Source organism: Falco peregrinus, chromosome 17 (assembly GCF_023634155.1).
Source record: "Falco peregrinus isolate bFalPer1 chromosome 17, bFalPer1.pri, whole genome shotgun sequence".
NCBI classification, from domain to species: domain Eukaryota; kingdom Metazoa; phylum Chordata; class Aves; order Falconiformes; family Falconidae; genus Falco; species Falco peregrinus.
Window position 1 is genome coordinate 2,741,420 of NC_073737.1, and position 21,344 is coordinate 2,762,763.

Sequence of the window (21,344 nt, forward strand, 5' to 3'; positions counted from 1 at the left end):
CGGGTTCTCGGAGGACGGTTTTCCTCCTCGCTTGCGGAGGCTCAAGCAGCAATAAATGGCTGTGCATTATCGCTGTGCATTATCACGGCGCTCCATGCAAACGGTTAACCTTGGTTCCAGGACACGCCACCTTCCCAGCAAGGTCGAATTCCAAATCATCCGTCAGGGCAGAATGAAATAAAGTCTCTTCCCACCGCCCTGGGCCACAAACACTTTGGCTCTATCTCTCTGAGCGTCCGGTTGAATTGGTTTGGGCTGGTTGCATGGTGGAACAGAGGGGATGGGGAGGGTTGGGGTTGTGGGGGTGTGTGGGGGGCTTGTTCCTCCTGAGGATGGGCCAGGGTTCCCGGTAAGAACCTTTCGGGAAGGGCAGCAAGCTCTCCCAAGCCCTTCCATGAGGTTTTTCTCCCCATGCCGATGCTCAGACCCAGGGAGGTGGGTTGACGTGGTGCCTTGCCCCGCTGCGCCGGCCCTGGCGGGGGGGTTGGTGAGAGCTGGAGCACCCAGAGAACCCCCAGACCCTACCAAAATAACCCCTGTGGTGGGCAGAACTCCCCTCCCCCCTCTCTGAGGCAATTGGGGCTGGGGGGGCTGTGGCATCTTCTGTGGGCTGGGGAGTGTGGGTGCCCAGGGGTGACTGGGGGGGCGCAGGGTGTGTGGGTGCAGGGTGTGTGTGTCTGTGGGGGGGGGCAGGGGGGTGTGTGGTTGTGTCTGTGGGAGAGTGCAGGGGATAAGAGTGTGTGGGTGCATGCAACACCACCTGGGGGCTGTGTGTGGGTGTCTGTGGGTGCCTGTGTGTGTGTGTATGTGTGTGCAACACCACCCGGGGGCTGCGTGTGTGTCTGTGGGTGTGCGTGTGTGTGTGTGCATGGTGTGTGTGTGTGCCTGTGTGTGCAACACCACCTGGGGGCTGTGTGTGTGGGGGTCTGTGGGTGTGCAGGGTGTGTTTGTGGGTGTGCAGGGTGTGTGTGCAACAACACCTGGGGGCTGCGTCTGTGGGTGTGCAGGGGCTGTGTGTGTGTGTGCAGTGTGTGTGCAGTGTGTGTAACAATGCCCAGGGGCTGTGGCTGTGGCTGTGGGTGCCTGTGGGTGTGCAGGGTGTGTGTGTGTGCAACAACACCGGGAGGCTCAGTGTGTGGGTGTCTGCGCGTGTGCCGGTGTGCGCAACATCACCTGGGGGCTGCGTGTGTGTCTGTGGGTGTGCGTGGGGGTGTGTGTGTGTGTACAACAACACCCGGAGGCTCTGTGTGTGTGTGTGCAAGGTGTGTGTGTGTGCGCGCAAGGTGTGTGTGCGTGCGTGTGTGTGCAACACCACCTGGGGGCTGTGCGTAGGGCTGTCTGCGGGTGTGCGGGGTGTGCGTGGGGGTGTCTGCGTGCACAGGGGGTGTGCGTGTGCAACAGCTCCCGGGGGCTGTGTGCCCGTGGGTGCCTGTGGGTGCCCGCGCCCGCGCCCCCGTGCCCACCCTCGTCCCCCCCCTCCCCGCACGCCGCCGCGCACCGCCCCCCCTCCGCGCGCCCTGCAGGGGCGCCCACCCCTTCCGCAAACAACCAATCGCAACTCCCCCCCGCCGTTCCTGCTCGCCCATTCGTCCGCGGCGCTGCCAATCGCTCTTCCCCTCCCGCCTCCCGCTACCCGCCGGCTGTGACGTCATGCCGCGGGGGCCCCGCGCAGCAGCTCGCTATTGGCGGGCGCGGGGCGGGGCGGGGCGGGCGCGGGCGCGGCTTTTAAAACGGGGCCGGGGCGGCGCGCGAGCCCCGTGCCGCCCCCCCCCACCCCCGGAACCCCCCGTGTCCCCACCCCCGGTGCCACCTTCCCCCACCCCCCATCCCCCGTGCCCCCCCTCCGCCGCCGCCGGGCGGATGGAGCTGAGTTGCGGAGTGGGGGGCAGCGCGGCCCCGGGGCCCGGCCCCGCCGCCGCCGCCCCCCCCCGCGCCGCCCGTGGAGGAGTACGAGAGCCTGCCCAGCGGCGCCTCGCTCGGCACCCACATGGTGGCCGGGGCGGTGGCGGGCATCATGGAGCACACGGTCATGTACCCGGTGGACTCGGTTAAGGTGGGTCGGGGCGGGGGGGGTGTCACCCCGCTGGCTGCGGGTCTCGGGGGGAGGCGTGCAGGGGGCACCGGGGGTGCGTGTGCGTGCACCGGGTACCGGGGGGTGCTGGTGCAAGCGGGAGGGTGCGCGGTGGTGCAAGGGGGGAGTGTGCAAGGGGTGTCGGGGTGCTAGTGCGGGGGAGGGTGGCGGGGTGTGGGGGTGCAAGGGGGGGCGAGTGTGCAAGTGGGGGGGGCTGTGCAAGGCGTGTCGGGGTGCAAGGGGGGGCGAGTGTGCAGGGGGTGTCGGGGTGCAAGTGGGGGGAGCGTGCGAGGGGTGTTGGGAGTGCGTAAGGGGGGGGCGGGTGTGCGGGGGGTGTCGGGGTGCCCAGGGCTCCCGGGGTGGGCAGCGCTGCTCGGAGCCGGCAGAGCTGTACCTGGCTGTTGTGGAGCGTGCAGGAGCTGCAGGGGGTGGGCGAGGAGCAGGGTGCTGCGGGGTGGGTGCCCCCGCGGTGTCACCCCCCAGGGTCTGCAATGGCAGCCCGAGCTGGGCACCCACAGGCCCCATCCTGGTGGCCCTGGGGAGCTTTGCGCAACCCTTGGTGCAAAGGTGTGACCGGCCTCGCCGCCTCCCGCTGCGGCAAGCAAATCCTCGTGCTGGGGGGGACACTGGCAGCGTCATCCCCCAGCGTGGGGCTGAGCAGGACCCTCCGTGTCCCCCCCCCCCCCCCCCCCCCCCCCAAGCTGTCAGAATCCCAGCCCGGGAGGGAAAAGCTGGTGGGATGGGGTGGTCTCCATCCACCCACCAGCACGGCCATGAGTGGCACCAACTTGACCTTACGTGTGGCCCCATGGCCGTGGTGGCTTTATGGGGGTCGGGGCTTCTAAAGGGGCTGCGGGTGGGCTGCTGGTGGTTGGGTTTTAATGCGGACGAGACTAATAATGCTGGAGACTAACGAGCTGTGCCCTGGAGAACGCAGGAGGGAAGGCTCCACGGTGGTAGGATGCATCGTGAAGGGTATTTCTCCCTCTTGCCCTGCCAGCACGCTGCTTTGGTGGCCTGAAAAAAAAAGTTTTGGAAAAGCCACCCCACCCCCCCCCTCAGTGCTGTGTTGCTGGTGCTGACAGATCCTCCGTGATCCCGTCGGGAAGGGCTGCCAGCAGATGCTCTAATTTCTCCTCTTCTCAACGCAGGGTTCCCTGGCAGAGTAGGAAGAGGAGAGGAAATGCCTTCGCTTTGAGGCGCTGGAGGTCTTGCTGCGATATGTGCTCCGAGGGAATATTCCCTGCTTTTTTTTTTTTCCCCATTTCCCCTCCGGGTCTGGCTCGTAGGTCTGGGCAGCGGGGGTCCCCATGGGGTGCCAGGTCCGTGGCCACCCCGGGTGCTGCCGCACCAGCTTCTTTCACAAACAAGCCCGGTGTTTTCTGCCAAGTCACGGCCAGAGCAGCGTGTCGTCACTCCGGACTTTATGGTTGGTGTTGAAGAGGGCATTTCCTCCGCCGGGAAAGAGGGGAGGGAGAAAACGAAAGTTGTGCCTGGTTTCCCGGAGCGGGAGGTGCTTTGTAGGAAGGTGAAAGTACTGGTTTCACTGGACACTGGATGGATTCCCTGGTTGCTTCAGGGCTGGCAGCGCCTGTGCGGGGAGATTGCCAGAGCCATGCCTTATGCTGGGACTAATCCTGCTCAGCAAACTGCTTGAAGGGCTCGGAAGCAGATAAAATACTCCAGCTGTTGGCTGGCTTCAGGGAAACCCCAGCGGAGCGCAGCCGGGGTCACATCGTCTGCTGGGGCAGAGCAGAATCCTTAGCTGCGGGCTCTGGGTCCTGCTCCTGCGCTGGCCACTTGCCGCTGAGCTGTGCCCCTTCTGCCCACCTGCTGACCCCAAAAAGGCAGCTTTTTGTCCTGGGAGTAACCAGAGGTTAATTAAACTTGTGAGAGCCTCTGTCTTCCAGTTTGCCGGGGTCTCCTCGCACAGAAAAGCAGCACAGCTCCTTCCTTTGCCTGACTTGCTGGGTACTGGGGGCTTACTGGGACCAGTCACGGCTGCATGGAGCATGCAGGAGGTGTAGGCAGCTGGGGATGCTGCAGCAAGAGGCGTTTTGACGGTCAGTCGTGCTGTAGAGGAAATGTTTTGGTTCCGGCGAGTTATTTCCTCTGAAAGAGAAAGTGAAAGTGTTTTAATTTGGGAAATTGTTTGCTTCAGACACTTGCACAATTCCTGAGCTTGGCGAGGTCGGGGAGAGGCAGGCTGCGATGGTGGCGTCAAGGCAAGCGGCTAAGCTAGCGCCCGGGTGCACCGCGGTGTAGTAGCGCCCAGAGGATACCCCGGGGTGCTGTAGGTGCCCGTGGCGCAACACACGCTGGGCGGTGACGAGGGAGGGTGTAAATCCGCGATGCACGTGCCGCAACGCCTGGCTGCGACAGCTGTGCTGGACCTTAAGGCATTGCTGGTTGTACCTGTGTTTTTGCTGTTCCTTTAGAAATGTACTACAGGTTGTATTTCCCTCCAGCTGGAGGCTTGTGTCTTGGCCTTCCCACTGTTTTCCTCCTGATGGTAAGGAGCCGCTTGTAGCTTCAGCCCTAACTACGCGGTGGGCTCTGTCTTATCTGTGTCTTGACACCGGCTTGAGCCGTAGGTGCTGGTGGCTCTCGGGGTGCTTAGGCTTGTTTTGTTTGGTAGATGCTGCAAACGCAGTGGTCCTGGCAAGCCTGACGTGTCTCCACATTAATTTTAGAGATGGGCACGTCAAGGGCTTCTGGGGATCTGGAGGGGGTCCCCTGGAGCCGCCTCTTTTAAAGCCATTTGGGTTTTTTTTTTTTCCGCAAGGCTGCTGGAGCTGGCAGCCCACGGCTGGTAAAGCGGCCACCTCGGGGACATGAGGAGCAGTTGGCCTCACCTGGGAGCTAATGTGGTGGGAAGCTGGAGAGGTGCTGGGCTCGAGCCTCCCTGCTTTGCCGTGGGTGGCGGTGGCACTGGTGACAAAGTCCTCGCTCCAGCCCTGACCACGTTGCATCCCTTCTCCATGAAAACCTGAGCTGCTCAGGAGCTGGTGTGAGTTGGTTTTACCGTGGGTGTGTGTGGATTCCAATGGGACAGGAGGTCCCATACTGGAGATCTGCCATACTGGCAGGAGAAACATCTAGCCTACATCTGCGGTGCTCCAGGGGGAGTGGAAGGGGAAGGAGGATGAGCGCGATGGGCTTGTTGGGAGGGATGGAGTGAGTGCTCCAGTGGCTCCAGCTGGGACACTCAACCCTGGGTGACCTGCTTGGTGCAAGGACACTTTGGAGCATCTCTGCTTGTAACAACGGTGTTGAAAGCGCCCAAGTGCTCGGGTGGCAGGGCAGGTGAGCTGTTTTGCTGTGGGTGGTTTAGGCTTTGGGGTTAGGGACACTTGCTTTGGCTTGGGTTTGGTGCTGGGAGGTTCTGCATCCACCCATCTCCGCAGAGGTCCGGGAGGAGCAGCTCCTCGTGTTTTGGCTGATATTGTCAGGGTGCTGGAAAGTCATGGCTAACCTGTTCCACTGACCCTGTGCTCCCCTCCTGTGGTGGGTACCACGCCGAGGGCGTTGCTTGTCCGGGGAGCTGCTCTAACTGAAAAAACCAGCCTAGCCTAAAAAAAAAAAAAAGTTCAAATCTTGAGCATGGCATGGGTTGTGCAATAGCAAAGCCTTCTCTGGCCAGCAGGATTGGCCTGGGTTGCTGCAGAAACGCTGCTTATTTCCTGGTAAAAGCATATTGTGTTCTCCATGCCTTTTGTTAGCTTCAGGGAGAGCGGGCTGGCTGGCACATGAACGTGCAAGCTGAACTTTGAGAAAGCATGCTGTGTTCGGGGGGGGGGCAAAAAAAAAAACCAACCCAAAAAAACACAACACAAAGGCAAATTACATCTGAACTTGTTTGTACAGTGGCATGTCAAATCGGTGACCCTTTGCGAGACTACGCAGGGCTAGAGACCTGGCTCTTGTTAATAAATTCCAGCTAGAAAATGAGCCTGGATGAGTCCTCTGCTCCCAGCCGTGGGAAGGCTGGGTGCTGTCCCCCTGAGAGCACCCATAAAATCAGTGCTGGTAACCTGGTGGACCTGAGGCTGTGACTTCTGGTGGAGTTTCTGATGCTCAAGCTGGAACCAGGGCTACCAGGATGGTTTCAGTGTGCTCTTGCCTTATGCAATGAGGATTAATCTTAGTAGGTGGAGAAGTATTTCTTGGCTGGTTAACAGCGGAGGGGGGGGAGGCTTCTGGAGGAGTTGGCTGGCTTCAGGTAGGTGGCAAGGGATGGGAGGGAGGAGGGGGGGGTGAGGACTGCATAGCGCAGAGCAAATCATCATCATTCACGCCGCGCTAAGCATAGCTGGGATGAGAGGGAGCTGAACCTGTTTTCAGCTCTGTCCCCCTTGCATTGCAGTGGCCGCCCGGGAGATCTCGGTGTGGGTCGCTCCTGGGGCTGTTTGTCTCCCTGGTTTTAATGAAAGGTCTGAGCTTGTGGACCTGCCGGCGATGCAAAGCGCAGTGCGTGGGCTAGGTGGGTGCAGCACACGCTTACCGCCCGCTCAGGGGTACGGTCCGAGCGTTTGGACCCCTCTGGAGTGGCTCAGGTGGTCAGCAGAAAAATAAAAATGGATAGTTATCCGTTCTGATGCGAGAGCAGCTCGGTCGGGACGGGGATACTCGGGGTTAGCTTCCAGTAGCACAGCACCACCCGCTTCGCTCCTGCACATGCCAGGCTGGCAGTTTATTGCTTTACAGGAGCACTTATCCCTGATTACCTTTCTGATGAGATGCTGCTGCTGCCTGCTTAAATTATACCATCTGCTTCGAAGGCATCCCGGTGATAGAGCGGGGTGAGATCGGGATCTCCAAGGGTCAGCCCCGGAGGCTGAAGCAATGCCTTCAAGTTAAAACTAGCAGAGCAAAAAAAGAAAAACAACCGACCAAAACCCCAGCTGGATGCGACCAGCTCGGCGGCAGTGGGTCATGCTGAGTCACGCTGACGGTGGAGCGGCTGCCGGGAGTTTCTCCAGGGCATCGTGAAATCCAGCCCTTCCTGATGAGCATCTGCAGGACGGGAAGGTGCAGAGACCCTTGGTGGGGTTGCAGGACCCTTACAGCCACTCGATGACGGCAGAGAGCCAGGTTTAAAACCTGTTTTTAAATTCCAAGGTCATTCAGTGCTGTTGCTGCCCTTGCAGGAGGATTTTTTCCTGGGCTTTTGGGGCGATCTCTGGTGCTGTGTGTAGGTTACAATGCAGTGCTCTGAAGCAGGAGCTTTGCTTGAGGCCACCAAAAACCCTGTTGTAGGGTGATGCCTTGTCATGAACACCGGCCAGTGCTTAAAAGTTTGAAATTCAGCTAGCTGCTTGACTAAGTCGCTTTGCAAATATAATTCCTGTGCGATTTTTTTTTTTAGAATATTTACTACAGATGTGCCAATTTGTTTGGCTCAGCCTCGTGTATTGCTTTGCTGCTTTTGTAGCTTGGTTTTGGTATGTTGGGTCGGAGTCCTGGATTTCAGCTCTGATCTCTTCCTTGGTTCTCCAAGTGTGTAAGTGCTCTTCAGCTTCCACAAACTAGAGCGGTTTGGAGAATCAAAGGTCCAAACCTGAAGCGTTTTTATTGGCTTCACCTTGCCTGGAAGCGTAGCTGTAGTGTTGCCTCCTGGTTAATTACTGCAGTCAGTTGATAAGCTTGAAGGGACGTGTCCCGATGAGGAAGCGTGGAGGTGGCGACACCAGCTCTTGCATTTTCCAGGGCTGTTGAACCTCTGCTGAGGACCGAGCCGCTCGTGCTGCTGAATCCTTTGGGGGAAACTGATGTGACAGTGGGGTGTCCCAGCCGCTGGGTGGAAGGCATCCTTCCCATCAAATCCCAATGGCCCCTTAATTGCAGTTCTCCAGCTTCTCCTTGAAAGAGCGTTAATTGGATGGATGGAGCCTGGTGCAGGTTGCTAAATGCCGATTCCTGTGGCTGTGTCCATTCCCAGGAGCCTTCTGTTTACATTTCGAGGCGTGCTACAACCAAAGGCTGCATCCCTTCAGACCGGTTTCGGTGTGGTGGGGTGTATCAGGCATGTTGCAGAGCAGCAGGACGTGCGGGCTGCGTGGCAGGAGCATCCCTTTGCATCTTGATGCTCTGTTGTGCTTGCTCCTGCTGGGGTGCCTGCAGAAGTTTAAGCCCTGCCGGTGTCTCTCCCCTTGCTGGTGGGAGGTGGCTGGGGTCTCTGCCTTGCAAACACCCATGGCAGGCTGGCAGCGTTGCAAGGGCTTGCAGCGTTGCTGCTGTGCCACAGCATCAGCCTGCCGAAGCCTGAAACGAGCTAAAAGTACTAATTTTTCCCACGGTGCATAATTAAGTGATGGCAGGGAGTTTAATAAGGTGCTTTGGGTGCCAGGAGCTTAGCTGGCTTCAGCAACCTGGGGAAGAAAAGCCCATCGAGGGCTGGAACGAAGGTGCGGATGAAACCTCCTGGCTGAGGCAGGGCCACCCTCTGGGTGGCTGCAGGAGGACGGGGTGGCCTTTGCCTCTCCGACGGGTCGGGGGTGGGGGGTTGTTGTGGGTTGCCCCATTTTCTCAGCTTGCCCTTCTAGGAAACCTGTTCCCCCATGGGGCTCGCCGTGCGCGCCGGGTGTCACGAGCAGCTGAGCAGCTGCAGGAGGAACAAGCTGGGGCAGAGCGCCGGCGGTGTTGTAAGCAAGGAGCAATTAAAAGACCTAACTGTATTTCTTCACCCCGTCTTTTGAACAACTGCGCTCGCTTAATTCCCTGTACTTTCCGCGCATAAACCAGAGCAGAGGTTACGCTTCCCTCCGCCGAGCGCTTGTCTGAGCAGCCTCGTAACGTTTTGGTGTTGCAATGGATTTAACCTTGCTGGTCAGGCAGGGATGCGTGGATGAGCAGTGCTGTGGCATGGGTGCGACCGGGGACTGAATTACTGACTCCACTAATGATCTTGGAAGACTTGTAGCTCTTCGACGTGTGCTTGTTGGGTGGAAGACGGGTAACTGAGGTCTCTCCCTTGGTGTGCTTTGTTGCAGACGAGGATGCAGAGCTTGCAGCCGGACCCCAAAGCCCAGTACAGGAGCGTGTACGAAGCTCTGAAGAAGATTGTCCTTACAGAGGGTTTCTGGAGGCCTTTACGTGGGATTAATGTCACCGTGCTGGGGGCTGGCCCTGCCCACGCCATGTACTTTGCCTGCTATGAGAAAATGAAAAAGTCTCTGAGTGATACTATCCAGCATGGAGGGAACAGCCACTTGGCCAATGGTATATTTTGCTTTTTGCACACACAAAAAAAAAAAACCCACCCACTTGCAGTTAACAGCATGTCCTTTGCTTCATTGCTTAGCCTGCCATTGTTCACCGTGCTCTGCTCCTGGAAGAACCTGCTGTAGGCACTGTAGATGCCTGTACAGGAGGATGCAGGATGCGACCGTACCCCAGGGCTCGCAGGTCCCGGCACTCCCGGAGCAGTGGGGGGGAGGCAAGTGTGGCACCTGCCTTCCAGCCGAGTGCTTGACACTAGCCACCGTGCTCCTCCAAAACCTGTCTTAGCCCTGATTGCTTGGTAGGTCCCTCTTGCAGTCAGCAGCAGAGAAACCCCTCCTGACCTGAAGCCTCTGATGGCTCTGTTGCACACCCCCCAGTCTTAATCCAACCTAGATTTCTGCACTGCTCTTCAATCTCAAATTATTCCAGCCCAGGTTATCAATACACTGGGTGAGAATTGTTCAGCTGCAGCCGCAGGTATCATCTAAACCTCTTGAGATTTAAATACAGGTTGTTCCAGCTGTCTCCCTTGGAGCTCCAGCACGGCGAAGTGCGCTGCATTCCCTGTGTGCTTGCATGCTTTGCTACAGATTTTGCTTCTACAGGGAAGGCTTGTGCTTTTCGGTCCAGCAGTGCGGCTGTGACAGCAGAAACCCTCTCACTGAGCAGCTGGGGTGCTACAAAAGGGTTTGGTCAGAAGATGTTTCTGCCTGGTCCTTGCCATGATGTGACAGTAGGAATCTGCCATGGCAGTCACTTGGCTTGACACTCACTTGACTTGACTCAACCAACTCAGTTAAGGGTATATAATATCTTCCTGACTTGCTGCTTTTTGCTAGTAATATGCTTCCTATGCTTGCCTTTCAAGTAGCTACAGGCTTTGGTACCAGCGGGGAAACCGAAGCGCCGTGTTAATGAGAAATGACCGAAAGCCATTTGGGCAAGAGAGAATTTGCGATGGAAACCTACATCAAAGGAGAAGGTGTGGCTCCAGAGGCCCGTCCTAGAGCCAACTGCAGGATCGTTAATGGCTGGCTGGATGTTTGCAGAATCCGTGCAATTAGTGTTTTAAAACTAGACTGAGTAAACGGATGAAAATGCCTAATTATGGATGCGCTGAGCCAGTCCTAAGCGCTGCTGGTTTCTCAGCCCGGTGCAGGCTGAGCGAAGCCGGTGGTGTCTTGCACAGGCAAAAGCTTGCGAGGTGGTGGAGGGAACAGCTGTGAGCACATCCCGGCTTCTGCCAAGCTGCTCGGGGTGGGTTTTTCCACACTGGGAATAGTGGTGTGTTGCTGGCTGCTTCCTTGGGCTTGCTGTGACGCACAGCTCCCCACGCAGTGGTACCCAGGTGCTCGGTGGCTTCTGAATCTTTTCTTATTTTTTTTTTTTGAAGGATGCTCTTGTGTCTTGCAGGGATAGCAGGGAGCGTGGCCACGCTGCTCCACGACGCAGTGATGAATCCCGCTGAAGGTAATGCCCTGTGCTGTTGGGGGAAGCGCTGCACCCCCTTAGCCTGGGGGGGCACTGGGGACCCTGCAGCATCTCAGCAGCTTAAGCCCTTTGCTTTAGTGACTCTGCCCAGTTTTTGGTGAGCTCAGGCCGTTGTAAAGGGTTAAATTCTGCCTGGTTGTTTTCCCTTGCTTGCCAAGGGGTTGCACGGCATCCGTGTGGTGTATAGTGACTTTCCAGGAAAACTGGTGTCGCCTTTAGCACGAGGCTGTTGCTACTCTGCTAGTGTGTATTTACTGGAGCAGCTGCATCTTTTTTTGAAGCTGGGGGCTACCCAAACAAAACCGAGCTCAATCATGTTGCTAGACCAGTGCAGCAGCCGGTGGGACTGTTGTGTAGCCTTCCCGGGCAGGCAGAGACTGGCACGAAGAGGACTGATGAAGTGCAGCTAAAATGAAGACAATTAGCTGGACTGCCAGCTCTTCAGTGTTAATGTGTTGTGCTTCTGAGCTGGCCCCAAGTCAGGTTTTTCCCGAAGGAAAAAAAAAAGTCTCCAGTGTTTCAAATCCTTTTAATCATATCCTGGTTAAGTGAATTAAATTGGACTTTTAAAGTCAGTGCAAGTTGTTCCACTTCAGGACTTGGGCTTGTAGGTGGGGTCTGTTACTTCCCAGGTGACCTCTGGTTGTTGAATCCCCTTTCTGCCCTTGTCCTCTTGGAATGTCAGTGTTTCAGCGCAACGGGATACCTCCGAGGGTCCTTGTCGGTCTATCTTAATGCCTTTCTAGCTAGAGCTAAAGATTCCTTAATTAAGCTGGAGGAGCGCGTTAGCCCCTGGAAGTGGAGGGCTGTTGAAGTGGGGCTGAGCTCTGACCCGCCTCCTTCGCTTGTTGAGTTTTTGGGGGGCACTGGGGGGGCTGGGGGAAGCGGAGGATGGACGCAGCCTGGGGATAAGGGGCTCGTGGCTACAGAAATGCCCGGCGTCTGCCGCAGCCGTGCGGGTTTGGAAGGGGAGGTCAGGGCTGGGTGGTTGGGACTGGGAGCAGGGCGTTGTGATGACTGGGAGAGATGTGCCTCAGCTAATTCTGTGTTTCCCTGTGTCTGTCCCCCCCGGTGCTGCCTGCCCTGCCCTCGCCCCCTGCGACCACCGCCTGGACCAGTGGTGAAGCAGCGGATGCAGATGTTCAACTCCCCCTACAAGTCCGTCCTGGTGTGCGTGAGGACAGTGCAGAAGGTGGAGGGGTTCGGTGCCTTCTACCGCAGCTACACCACCCAGCTCACCATGAACGTCCCCTTCCAGGCCATTCACTTCATCACCTACGAATTCATGCAGGAGCAGATCAACCCGCGCCGGGAGTATAACCCTCGCTCCCACATCGTCTCCGGTGCTGTGGCGGGGGCGGTGGCTGCCGCTGCCACCACTCCTCTGGATGTCTGCAAGACCTTGCTCAACACCCAGGAGAACATGGCCTTGAGCTCTGTGAACATCAGCGGGCATCTCTCGGGCATGGTGAACGCCTTCAAGACTGTCTATCAGCTGGGGGGCGTTTCGGGGTATTTCAGGGGGGTGCAGGCACGTGTCATTTACCAGATGCCTTCGACGGCCATCGCCTGGTCGGTGTATGAATTCTTCAAGTACTTTCTCACCAAGCACAAGCTGGAAAAAAGAACCTCCTTGTGAAGGACTGCCTGAGTGTGAGCGCCAGCCCCCATGTCCCACCCCCCGTGTCCCCACCTGCCAGCCCTGGGTCTCCGCTAGGGAACAAGCCAGCTTTCTGGTGGAGTCACAGCTGACCTCCACTTCTCCCTCCCCAGGGGTTAAAGTGGTCCTCGGCCACCTGTTCCCCTCCTCGCTTAAACCATAAGATAGTTTATAAAGACTTATAATAATATATATATTTAATAACTTTATTTTGGAGAAGTGAATCTGCTAACTGATATTTTTCTCTGAATAAGTTTGAAGATGTAGTTTACTCCTCACCAGGCAGCTTAGGTTATATAGCCTAGGCTGTTTGGTTTTTTGGTTGTTTTTTTTTTTTTATGGCAAAGAAGCAAAATATCCTGTCACAGAACTTTTTATATAAATATAAAATAGATGGATAATGTTTATCCTTTATTTTTCTATGTAGGCATTTGGATTGTTTTTTTAAAATACTATTACAGCTAGATGCTAAGCTGTTTAAAAAGGGCAAAATTCTTCCATCCTGTGTAAGGAGGACACAAAAGCATTTATTTTTATAGCCAGATTGGCTTTAATGATACAGCATTTAGCCTCCGAACGGTGACCAGGATTCTCATGTGGGTGTCAAAGGTACTTGGTGGCCCTTTGAGACTTGCTGGGATGGAGGGGAGAAGGAACGGGAGCTGCAGGGCACCAAGGAGGGGCACCCCAAAGTACCTGGTTACTTTGCAGGAGAGGGGGAAACTAACAATTTCATTTTTTACAAGGAGACTCTTAAAAAAAAAAAAATTAGATTGTAAAGAATAGTGTGGGGGGGGGTTTGCAAACAATTTTTTTTAAAGGTACATTTTTATGGTGTGTGATCGCTGAACAGCCTTCATCCTCCCTTAATTTATTCATACTTGTTTCTCACGAAGGCCCTGATCCCACCACCGTGCGCATCTCTCCAGCTGGTGGGGTCGAAGTGGGGTGCAGGGAGTCACTCAGAGTCGCAAGGGTCGCATCCTGGCAGCACCAGACCAGCAGCAGGCAGCGACAGCCTTGGGCAAGGCTTACCTGCAGAGGGAAAGCCACCTCCCAGCCCGTGTTTGACAATAAGCTGCTGCTCATCAAGAGAGGGGAGGAAAAAAAACCCCAACTAACCTAGAGAGGCTCCTAAAAATTTGGCTTCGCTGCTGTAGGATGCTGAGCTCCGTGGTGGCCAGCAAAGCTGTGCCTGCTGGGGCAGGGTGACAGCCTTGCTCCGTGCCCTGCTCCTTGGAAATGGCTCTTCCAAACCAAAACCCCATCCTTTAGCCTGTGACTTGGGTTCTCAGTGGCCCCTGAGGGATTTTTAGGAGCCTGGATGCGTAAATACAAGTTACAGGACACAAAGTGGCACGTTTCCATCCTCCCTGGGAACTTGCCCTGCCAGCAGCGGCTGATGCCTCGAGCTGATGCACCGTGCACAGCAGTAAGGCAATGGCAGCTTGTGGAGATGTGGCTTCAGCCAGATTTTGGGCTGGCACGTGTCACTGGAGGGGTCCTGTCAGCCAGGTGCCCTGTATGGGATGACACTAAGCAGAGCTAATCCTTTTGCTCCGTTATTTGGAGAAGGTAAATCAAAGAGCACCTCTGGGTGGTGTTGCATGTGCCTTGTGTAAATTAACCTTGTACCACTGGTAATGGTGAAATGGAGCTTCTTGATGCCTTTTTGTCACTTAAACTGAATGAATCACTGTGTCAAATGCACCCTGTGTCTTAAAAGTGTGGAAATTGGAAGCTTGGGGCTGCTGGTCTCAGTGGTGCAGCTGGAGAAAGTCCCCGGGGCTGGAGGTCTCGGAGCCATCTGTTAGCCTTGGATACCTTTTTTTTTTTTTCTATTGACTTGAGCAACTGGAGAAGTCACTAACAGGTACCAGAACTGCACATAATATTTCCATCAGAGATGGGCATAAAAACTCTTAGAGGAAAATTTTGGGTCACTTTTAATATTCAAAGAGGCAAACTGTAGCATAACGTGGAAGGCGACGGCTTTCGGTGTGACTTCAGTAGTTAGGAGTCATAGCGAGACGTCCCCAGGGCATCATCCTCTTCCTCTGGCTGCTTAGCTTTAATGTTTCTGACTTCACCCTGGCTATTCTGGGAGAGCTTCATCTCCCATCTGGAGTAACCTGTGAGTAGCTGGGAGATGAAGGCTGGACTTGCCCAGGGACGGAGCCTGTGGAGTGACTGGGAGGGCGGTCGCGGCTTTGGCCGGCTGAGCATCCTCCTTGGAGGGGGGAGCTGGCACCCATCCCGTTCGGGCTGCTAGCCAGAGCGTGCCCCGGAGCCTCCTGAGTGCTGAGCACAAATATCAGCCAGGTTTTCTCGGGAGCTTGCTCTGCCCCGAGCGGGTGAGGAGCACTTGCAGGTTTATAGAGCTCTTGACAGATCGCCCCGGCTATCGGACAAAACCAGACTTCCCATTCTGCAGCTGGGAGTGTGCCTGGCCGCTCTCATAATTGCAGAGGTCTCTGGGATGTTTAATTAAAATGTTTCCTGCTGTACGTAACGCTGGATCCCCAGGTGAAAGCCCCTTCACCAAAGCCCTCCTCATCTCTGCTAGGTTTGCATTGGGAAGTTTTGCTGCGAGTGTGATGTTTTATTTTAACCTGGGATGTGAAACATGTACTGCTGCTTTGTCTGCAACGAACGCACATATTATTTAAAGGGGGAGGATGAATAACTTTGTCCGCAGTTCTTAATTTTTATTTTATTTTGCCTGCCTTGGAGTTTAATGTGTTTCCTTAAATGTATATTTAACAATGCAGGAGTTCGTTTGTGAAATGCTGCTACAGTTGTATCACTGGAGCTCAAGGAAATAAAATATTCTGATTTTTGTCCTTTTAGGCCCATGCTTGTGCCTTTCCTCAGCTGGGGGCTGTGCGGGAGGGTGTCACGGGCTCGGGCTGATCTCTGGGGGAGTGGTGCCTTCTAGTGTTCCCCGAACACTTGGCAGGCTCAGCACCTGGCAGCAGCACCTTGCCAGCCAAGCTGGATAAAGCCCTTTGTCATCACGCTGGAGGAAGAAAAACACCCCTGGGAGGGGTTGCACAGCCTGGCAGGAGCTGACATCTGTACCGTGGGCTTGTTGCTCCTCTAGGAGCCGCTGAAGGATTTTAAAACATTGTCCTCTCGGCCAGAAGTTGGCTTCTGAGATTTGCAAAGCAAACCTGCTGCCTGCGGCTTGCTCAGCAGCAAAGCAAATGCCCAAATTGCAATTTCTTTCTCCCCCCTGGAAGAAAGTGCATGGGGTGAAAGCCCTGGGGAGCTGCTCATCTGCTGAGATTTCAATATTTGCTGCGTAATTTGAAGAGTAAAAACTACCCCAGAGGATATCAAGCTGCTTTAGATCTTGCTTTCCCCTTAAAGAAAAAGGAAAAGGTGGTGGTGCAATTTCGGCGCAGGGCTGAGCAGCTTCAGGTTCATCTGAGCTTACTGAGCTGTCCCCAGGGCTTGGCTGCGGTGGGCTCTAAGGGGGCAACCCCCCCCCCCCCCAAAACCCAAGTCTTAACTAAAATGTTCCAATTATAAAATCTCTGGCGTGGAGTGACTGTTTCAGCTCCGGCTGGAAAATGTTTCTGGCCCCGAGGTGGCTCCAGGTGGGGATTTGGGTTTCCAGCTTCGTGTCCGATGGAGGTGGCTTTGCTGGTGAGGATGCCAAATCAACTGTGCTGTTGCCATTGTGGCCACGGGGGTGGGCACTCAGGGGGTCTGTAAGCAGAGGGGCATCACTGCGGGGTGGGCGAGGGGTGTCCTGGGGTGAGGGGTGCCCCAGCAGCCTGCTTGGTACCACGGGCTTTGCCAAGGCTTGGCCACCTGGGTAAGCAGAAGGAATTCCTGAATTCCTTGCCTCTTTGGGGCCAGAAATTGTTAGGGGGTTTTGGGTCAAAGTTGGGTCTTTTTGGTCTATCCAAAGTCCACCAAACCTTATTTCTAAATTACAGAACCACAGGCTGGTGAGGTGGGAAGGGCTCTCTGCAGACCACCCAGCCCCCTGGTCACACAGGCTCTCCTCAAGCGGGCAACACAGAGCTGCGTCCAGCGGGGGTGGAATGTCTCCAGAGAAGGAGACCCCACCGCCTCTCTGGGCAGCCCCCTCCCCTGCTGGGTCACCTTCACAGCAAAGAAATTTTTTCTCATCTTCGTATATGAATATTTGGGCACCACTGAAAAGAGCGTGGCCCCATCCTCTTGATGCTGACCCTTAAGATATTTGTAGACGTTGATGAGATCCCCTCTCAGTTTTCTCCAGGCTGAACAGTCCCAGCTCTTCCAGCCTTTCCTCATCAGGGAGGTGCTCCAGCCCCTCATCATCTTTGTAGCCTCTGCCAGACCCTCCCCAGTAGCTCCTTGTCTTGAACTGGGGAGCCCAGCACTGGACACAGCACTCCAGACGTGGCCCCACCAGGGCAGGGTAGAGGGGGAGCATCACCTCCTTTGACTCTTTCCAACATTGTCATGAGGATCTGGAGTTCTTGCAGGCCCTTTTCCTCCTTTTCACCTCTAATAAACCTGGCAGAACCCCGTGGTCCTTGTCCCAAATCCAGCATGAAAACCAGGTTGTCTTAAAATCACATTTCAGCTTACCAAGCGCTGTGCATCTCTGATTTTAAAAGAAGAGCCTGCAACTCCTTGGAGTAAATCTCCAGCCTTAAAAATCTGGAACCGGGGCTGGAGGATTATTTTGGGAGCAGCCTTGTGTAGTTTTAACAAGGGGATGAAGTGTAACTTGCTTCCCATCAGTTTTGTTCAGAATAGATGCTGATCCCAAGGGCGCGCGCTTTCCAGTGATACAGGAGGCGTTGATTTCAGGGTGCAGCAGTTAAGGGATGCACCTAAAATCCTAAAGATGAGCTTCTGTTGGGATGCAGCCAGCCAGCAGTTCTACCCCAGCCCTTCCTGGGCTGGCAAAGGGCAGCTCAGCTGTGAATAATGAGAATAATTATTATTTATAGATAATAGGGTTTAGCAGCAAACATCTGGGGAGTCAGGGCTGGCTGCAAAGGGAAGCAGCAACAAGATGCTGCTCTCCTTGGTCCATCCCAAAGGTAAATAAGGACTTTCCTTTTCTTGCCTCTTCTGTCCTTTCTCTTTTCCTTGCTTTATTTTTACTATCAGTGAAAAATCAAGAAGGTGCAACCGATGGGCTGGAAAGCAGGCTGCCTCGCCCGGTTGATGAGCTTAACAGACAAGATCGAGCGATAACATGCTATTTATGCTCAGCAAGCTGCTTTTGACAGCTTTCTATCTCTGTTTGCACTGCAGAGTAAATATTTACACCCCACCCCCCCCCCCCTTCCCCCTCTGTAGTAAACTTGTGTATTGTCCTGGAAGGTGAGGCGTGTTGGCAGGCTTCATGCTTGCCTCTTAAATACTAAATACTGGTTTTGTACGAAGGCTGGTGAGGACCCCTACAGCTCTCTTTATCGGGGTCACCCTTCAGCTGCATCTTATTCCCAGTAATTCCCCAAGAAGTGAGAAACGCCCCTGATTTGTGCCTGCACAGGGGGAAATTCCTGTGCTCGGCTGATGTGTCATCACAAGGGACATGAATTACGCAATTAAACTTGTAGCTAAATGGCTGGCGATGCCAGCTCCTGTCCATCTGTGTCTTCCTCATTAGGCTCAGGGGCAGTAAGGGATTTTTACACCTGAATTACTCAAGGCTCTGAATTAAAGTCTACTGAAATAAAGGGAAAAACACCCAGGAAAATGAAAAACCTACAAAAAGAGGCTCTGCGCCCTCGCAAGATGCCCTGGGAGAAGCTTTCCTCGCCTGCCCGCTGCAGCTCTTTGGCCCCAGCATCCCCGAGGAATTCAGGCTGCTCCCCCTCCCCTTACCCGGTGAGTAATTGAAACTTTTCTTATGTTTTCTTTGGTTTTAGTTTGCTAAAAGTTGTCTGACTCCATTAAAGGCTTATTTTGTGCTGTGTCCTACTGGTGCCATAACCAGATAGAAGATGTGGCTGGTTATGGAGGGAAACACGGAGATATTGTATGTTGGGAAAGCGCGGGGTGGCTGCAGAGTGGGGAGCACCCGGGCTGAGCCCTGGTTTTCCCAGGAGAAAAAAGCTGCGGTCGGGAGAAGGGGATGATTTTTCCCTGGATGGAGCGGCTGGCTGAGATTACCAGCAAGGCTGAAGGACGTCTGCAAAACATCATGTCGAGGGTTATCTCTTTTCCCTCCTTTCTGCTTTAAACCTCTGGCATCTGCCTGGCTTGTTGATGGCCGTTCAGTGGAAATGGAGAAGTTCTGAGCCGATCAGGATGGGACACATCCGAGGGGCACGTGGGTACCAAGAGCGGAGCAAGCAAAGCCCAAGGGCATCACCCTGGCTCCTGGGTCACCTCCAAACTTTCAGGATGGAGGAGGAATGAGCCACTGGAGGTGTCACCCATGGGCATGTGGCACTTGCCAAGAGCCGTGACACCAATGTGCCCGTCTCCCTCTGGGCTGGGTGGCATTTTGCCCTGGGAACGCATCTGATTTTCTAATTGACACTAATGGCTTCTTTGGAACCAGTACAGATTATTGTGTAAATATCTTTTGAGGGTATTTTTTAATGCGTCTTATTTATCTGGTAGACCGTAGCAACTCCTTAAACTTGCAGGACTTCCTGCAGTGAAAATCTATAGAGTGGTGGGTGGTTGCTTTGCTGTGCTCAGCACCTATATGGAGGTCTTGGGTTGGGACCAACGAATAAATTCCCTGCTACCGTATGGTCCATCGTTTAGAAATTTCCCAGTTGGTGTTTTTCCTAGGGGTCTGTCAGTAAGCAGGATGAGCAGAAAAGAATTAAATAGTAAACTGTAATATCTCAGAGCTTGTGGGGGTGAAAGGAGAAACAGCAACCAGGGCTTTGCTGGAGGGTGGGAGGTGCACCCTGAGCATCAGTCATGAGTACGGCGGGATGTCAGGGGACAAATGCTCCCTGGGACACGTGGATGGCGATGGCCACGTCCCCAGGACCGTGTCTGGGGATGCCATCCAGGGGGACCTTCTGGCAGAGAAGTTGGGGACAGCGGTGGGTGCAAGGGTCCCGTGGGACCGGGTGCTCCCCCCTGTGCCACCAAAGCTCCGGCATTTGGACTTTTAAGTCATTTGATTAATCCAGGATCTAGGCTGTATTTGTTCACCGCGTATGATCATTATTTTTGTTTCTCTTCAAATATTGTTTCTGCTTTAAAGGGTAATGAACATAAAGACAAATATCTCACTTTTTCCCTCTTGAAATTTCATTAAGCTGCGTGTTTACCTTGGGTGACAAGATGCAGCCCATGGAGTGAAAGGTTTTCCGGCCACACCTTAACCTGCTATCTTATTCTGCCACAATTGTCCACAAAGAGAATAAAACCACTTGTATTTATCCACAAGATTTAATTCCTTTTAAAAGACAAGGGTTCCGTTTGTAGAACAGGCAAGTGTTTTCCGCCGGGCTCTGCAGGTGTAAATCTGTCATGGAGCATTGCAGCGGGGCCAAGCCCTGGTTGCGGGTGGCTGGGGAGGAGGGGAACGTAATTCCAGCCCCAAATATTGCCAGTTTTGGGTCATGAGCCTTTTGCTTTTGGGTCGAAGCTGGTCCCTACCCCCACTATGCAGTATTTATCCCAGCACAGCATCCTCACCTTCGCTTCCCGCCTGCTTTGCTGCCAGCACAGAGGCACTGATAGAAGCAGTTTTGGGGGGAGGAGGAGGAGGAGGAGGAGGAAGGAAACCAGGCTTTCCCCCGGTTTTCTTTTTCCACCTGCTATCATTTGCACAGCAAAGCCTGCTTGTTATTGCCCGGAGGAAACAGGACCTTCCAAAAACTGCTCCGAGATGCACGTCTGCAACAGCCAGCACAGCTCAGGTGCAACCACTGATGGGTTGAACCCTCCAAGTACATTTATCACCTTCATTTAAAATTTTCTATTATTTTATTTGCTTTAAAGCTTTGTCCCTTACGATGTTTTTAGCAAGCGGGATGAGAAGCGTGCGGTGATCGGTGCCTCCAGGGCTGCTTTGCGAAGGAGATGAGCGGTCTCCTGGTGAAAGAGAGTGGTAGATAAATATTGCAGTAATTCCTCCTCTCACCAGTGCAAACAGAGGATGAGGAGGGTTTGATGTGCCACTGACACGTAGAAAAAAGCTGCCTGGCAGGGAGGGGTGAAATATTGGTCATTTGCTAAATAACCCCCTGAGGTTGCTGGGGCTGGGAATGGGGGGACCTGGGGGAAAGGTGCGGAGAGCAAAGGGTGCCCTTCTCTCTTGGTGGCTGCAAAAATCTGGGTGAGAATGGAGTAGGTCTTGGTGCCACAAATAAAATCAGTCCCTTGGCCCCTCTTCTGAAGCCTGTGAGCTCCAGACCCTGGGTTAGATGCTGCCCTGGTGCTTGGCTTGCTGCCTGGTGCCCAGGCATGGGGCTGCCTCCTGTTGAGTCGGCTCTAGCAAAGCTCCCCAGGAGCGGCTTCTGGATTTTTGCCCTAAAATTCTCCACTTTCCTATCAGCGTGGAAAAATCCCAATGTTTCCATGCTGCCATGGACAAGGCTGTGGCTTTGGGGTGCAGTGCTGGGTCTGGGAAGTTTTGCTGCTGGCTTTAGTGGCGACCATCACCGTCTCCTCGAGGCTGGGGGGCTGGCTCCTGATCGGAGGTGGGAAATCCTTCTGGATTCGGCACCTCTTCATGCTCACATCATCAAACACATCACATTTCTGGGGAGCAGGGAACTGAGCCCCCCTGGCGGTTTTATATGGAAGCTTGGGGCTTCCTGGGGAGCTGCTGCAGGAGCAGTGCAGGATTGGTGCCAACTCGCAGGTTATCTCCGTTCCCTCTCATTTTAAAGGGCTGATGGATAAAACCTGCCATGGAGAAGTACAGTTCCAGGGGGAAGAGCTGATGCAGGTAGCTACTTG

At 54.6% G+C, this 21,344-nt stretch overlaps 1 protein-coding gene across 4 annotated transcripts; it reads left to right on the forward strand.

Moving 5' to 3' along the window:
• Positions 1 to 1,840: 1,840 nt before the first annotated feature.
• SLC25A37 (solute carrier family 25 member 37) lies at positions 1,841 to 15,295 on the forward strand. 4 transcript variants are annotated; one of them, XM_055820264.1, is made up of 5 exons: positions 1,853 to 2,053; positions 3,223 to 3,500; positions 9,064 to 9,292; positions 10,709 to 10,765; positions 11,905 to 15,295. In XM_055820264.1, exons 2-5 carry the CDS (start codon positions 3,498 to 3,500, stop codon positions 12,423 to 12,425), a joined length of 810 nt encoding a protein of 269 aa, XP_055676239.1. In that variant the 5' UTR covers positions 1,853 to 2,053; positions 3,223 to 3,497; the 3' UTR covers positions 12,426 to 15,295. The 4 variants fall into 4 exon arrangements, with proteins under 4 accessions (XP_055676237.1, XP_055676239.1, XP_055676238.1 ...); XM_055820262.1 differs by lacking the exon at positions 3,223 to 3,500 and having other exon boundaries at positions 1,841 to 2,053; XM_055820263.1 differs by lacking the exons at positions 1,853 to 2,053; positions 3,223 to 3,500 and adding an exon at positions 6,376 to 7,165.
• Positions 15,296 to 21,344: the final 6,049 nt, after the last annotated feature.

Bases quoted from the DNA above. Each gene is read 5' to 3' on its own strand.
- SLC25A37 (XM_055820262.1), top strand. From the start codon at position 1,988: ATGGTGGCCGGGGCGGTGGCGGGCATCATGGAGCACACGGTCATGTAC. The intron at 9,293-10,708 runs GTATATTTTGCT...TGTGTCTTGCAG, and splicing joins GAACAGCCACTTGGCCAATG to GGATAGCAGGGAGCGTGGCC. The intron at 10,766-11,904 runs GTAATGCCCTGT...CGCCTGGACCAG, and splicing joins AGTGATGAATCCCGCTGAAG to TGGTGAAGCAGCGGATGCAG.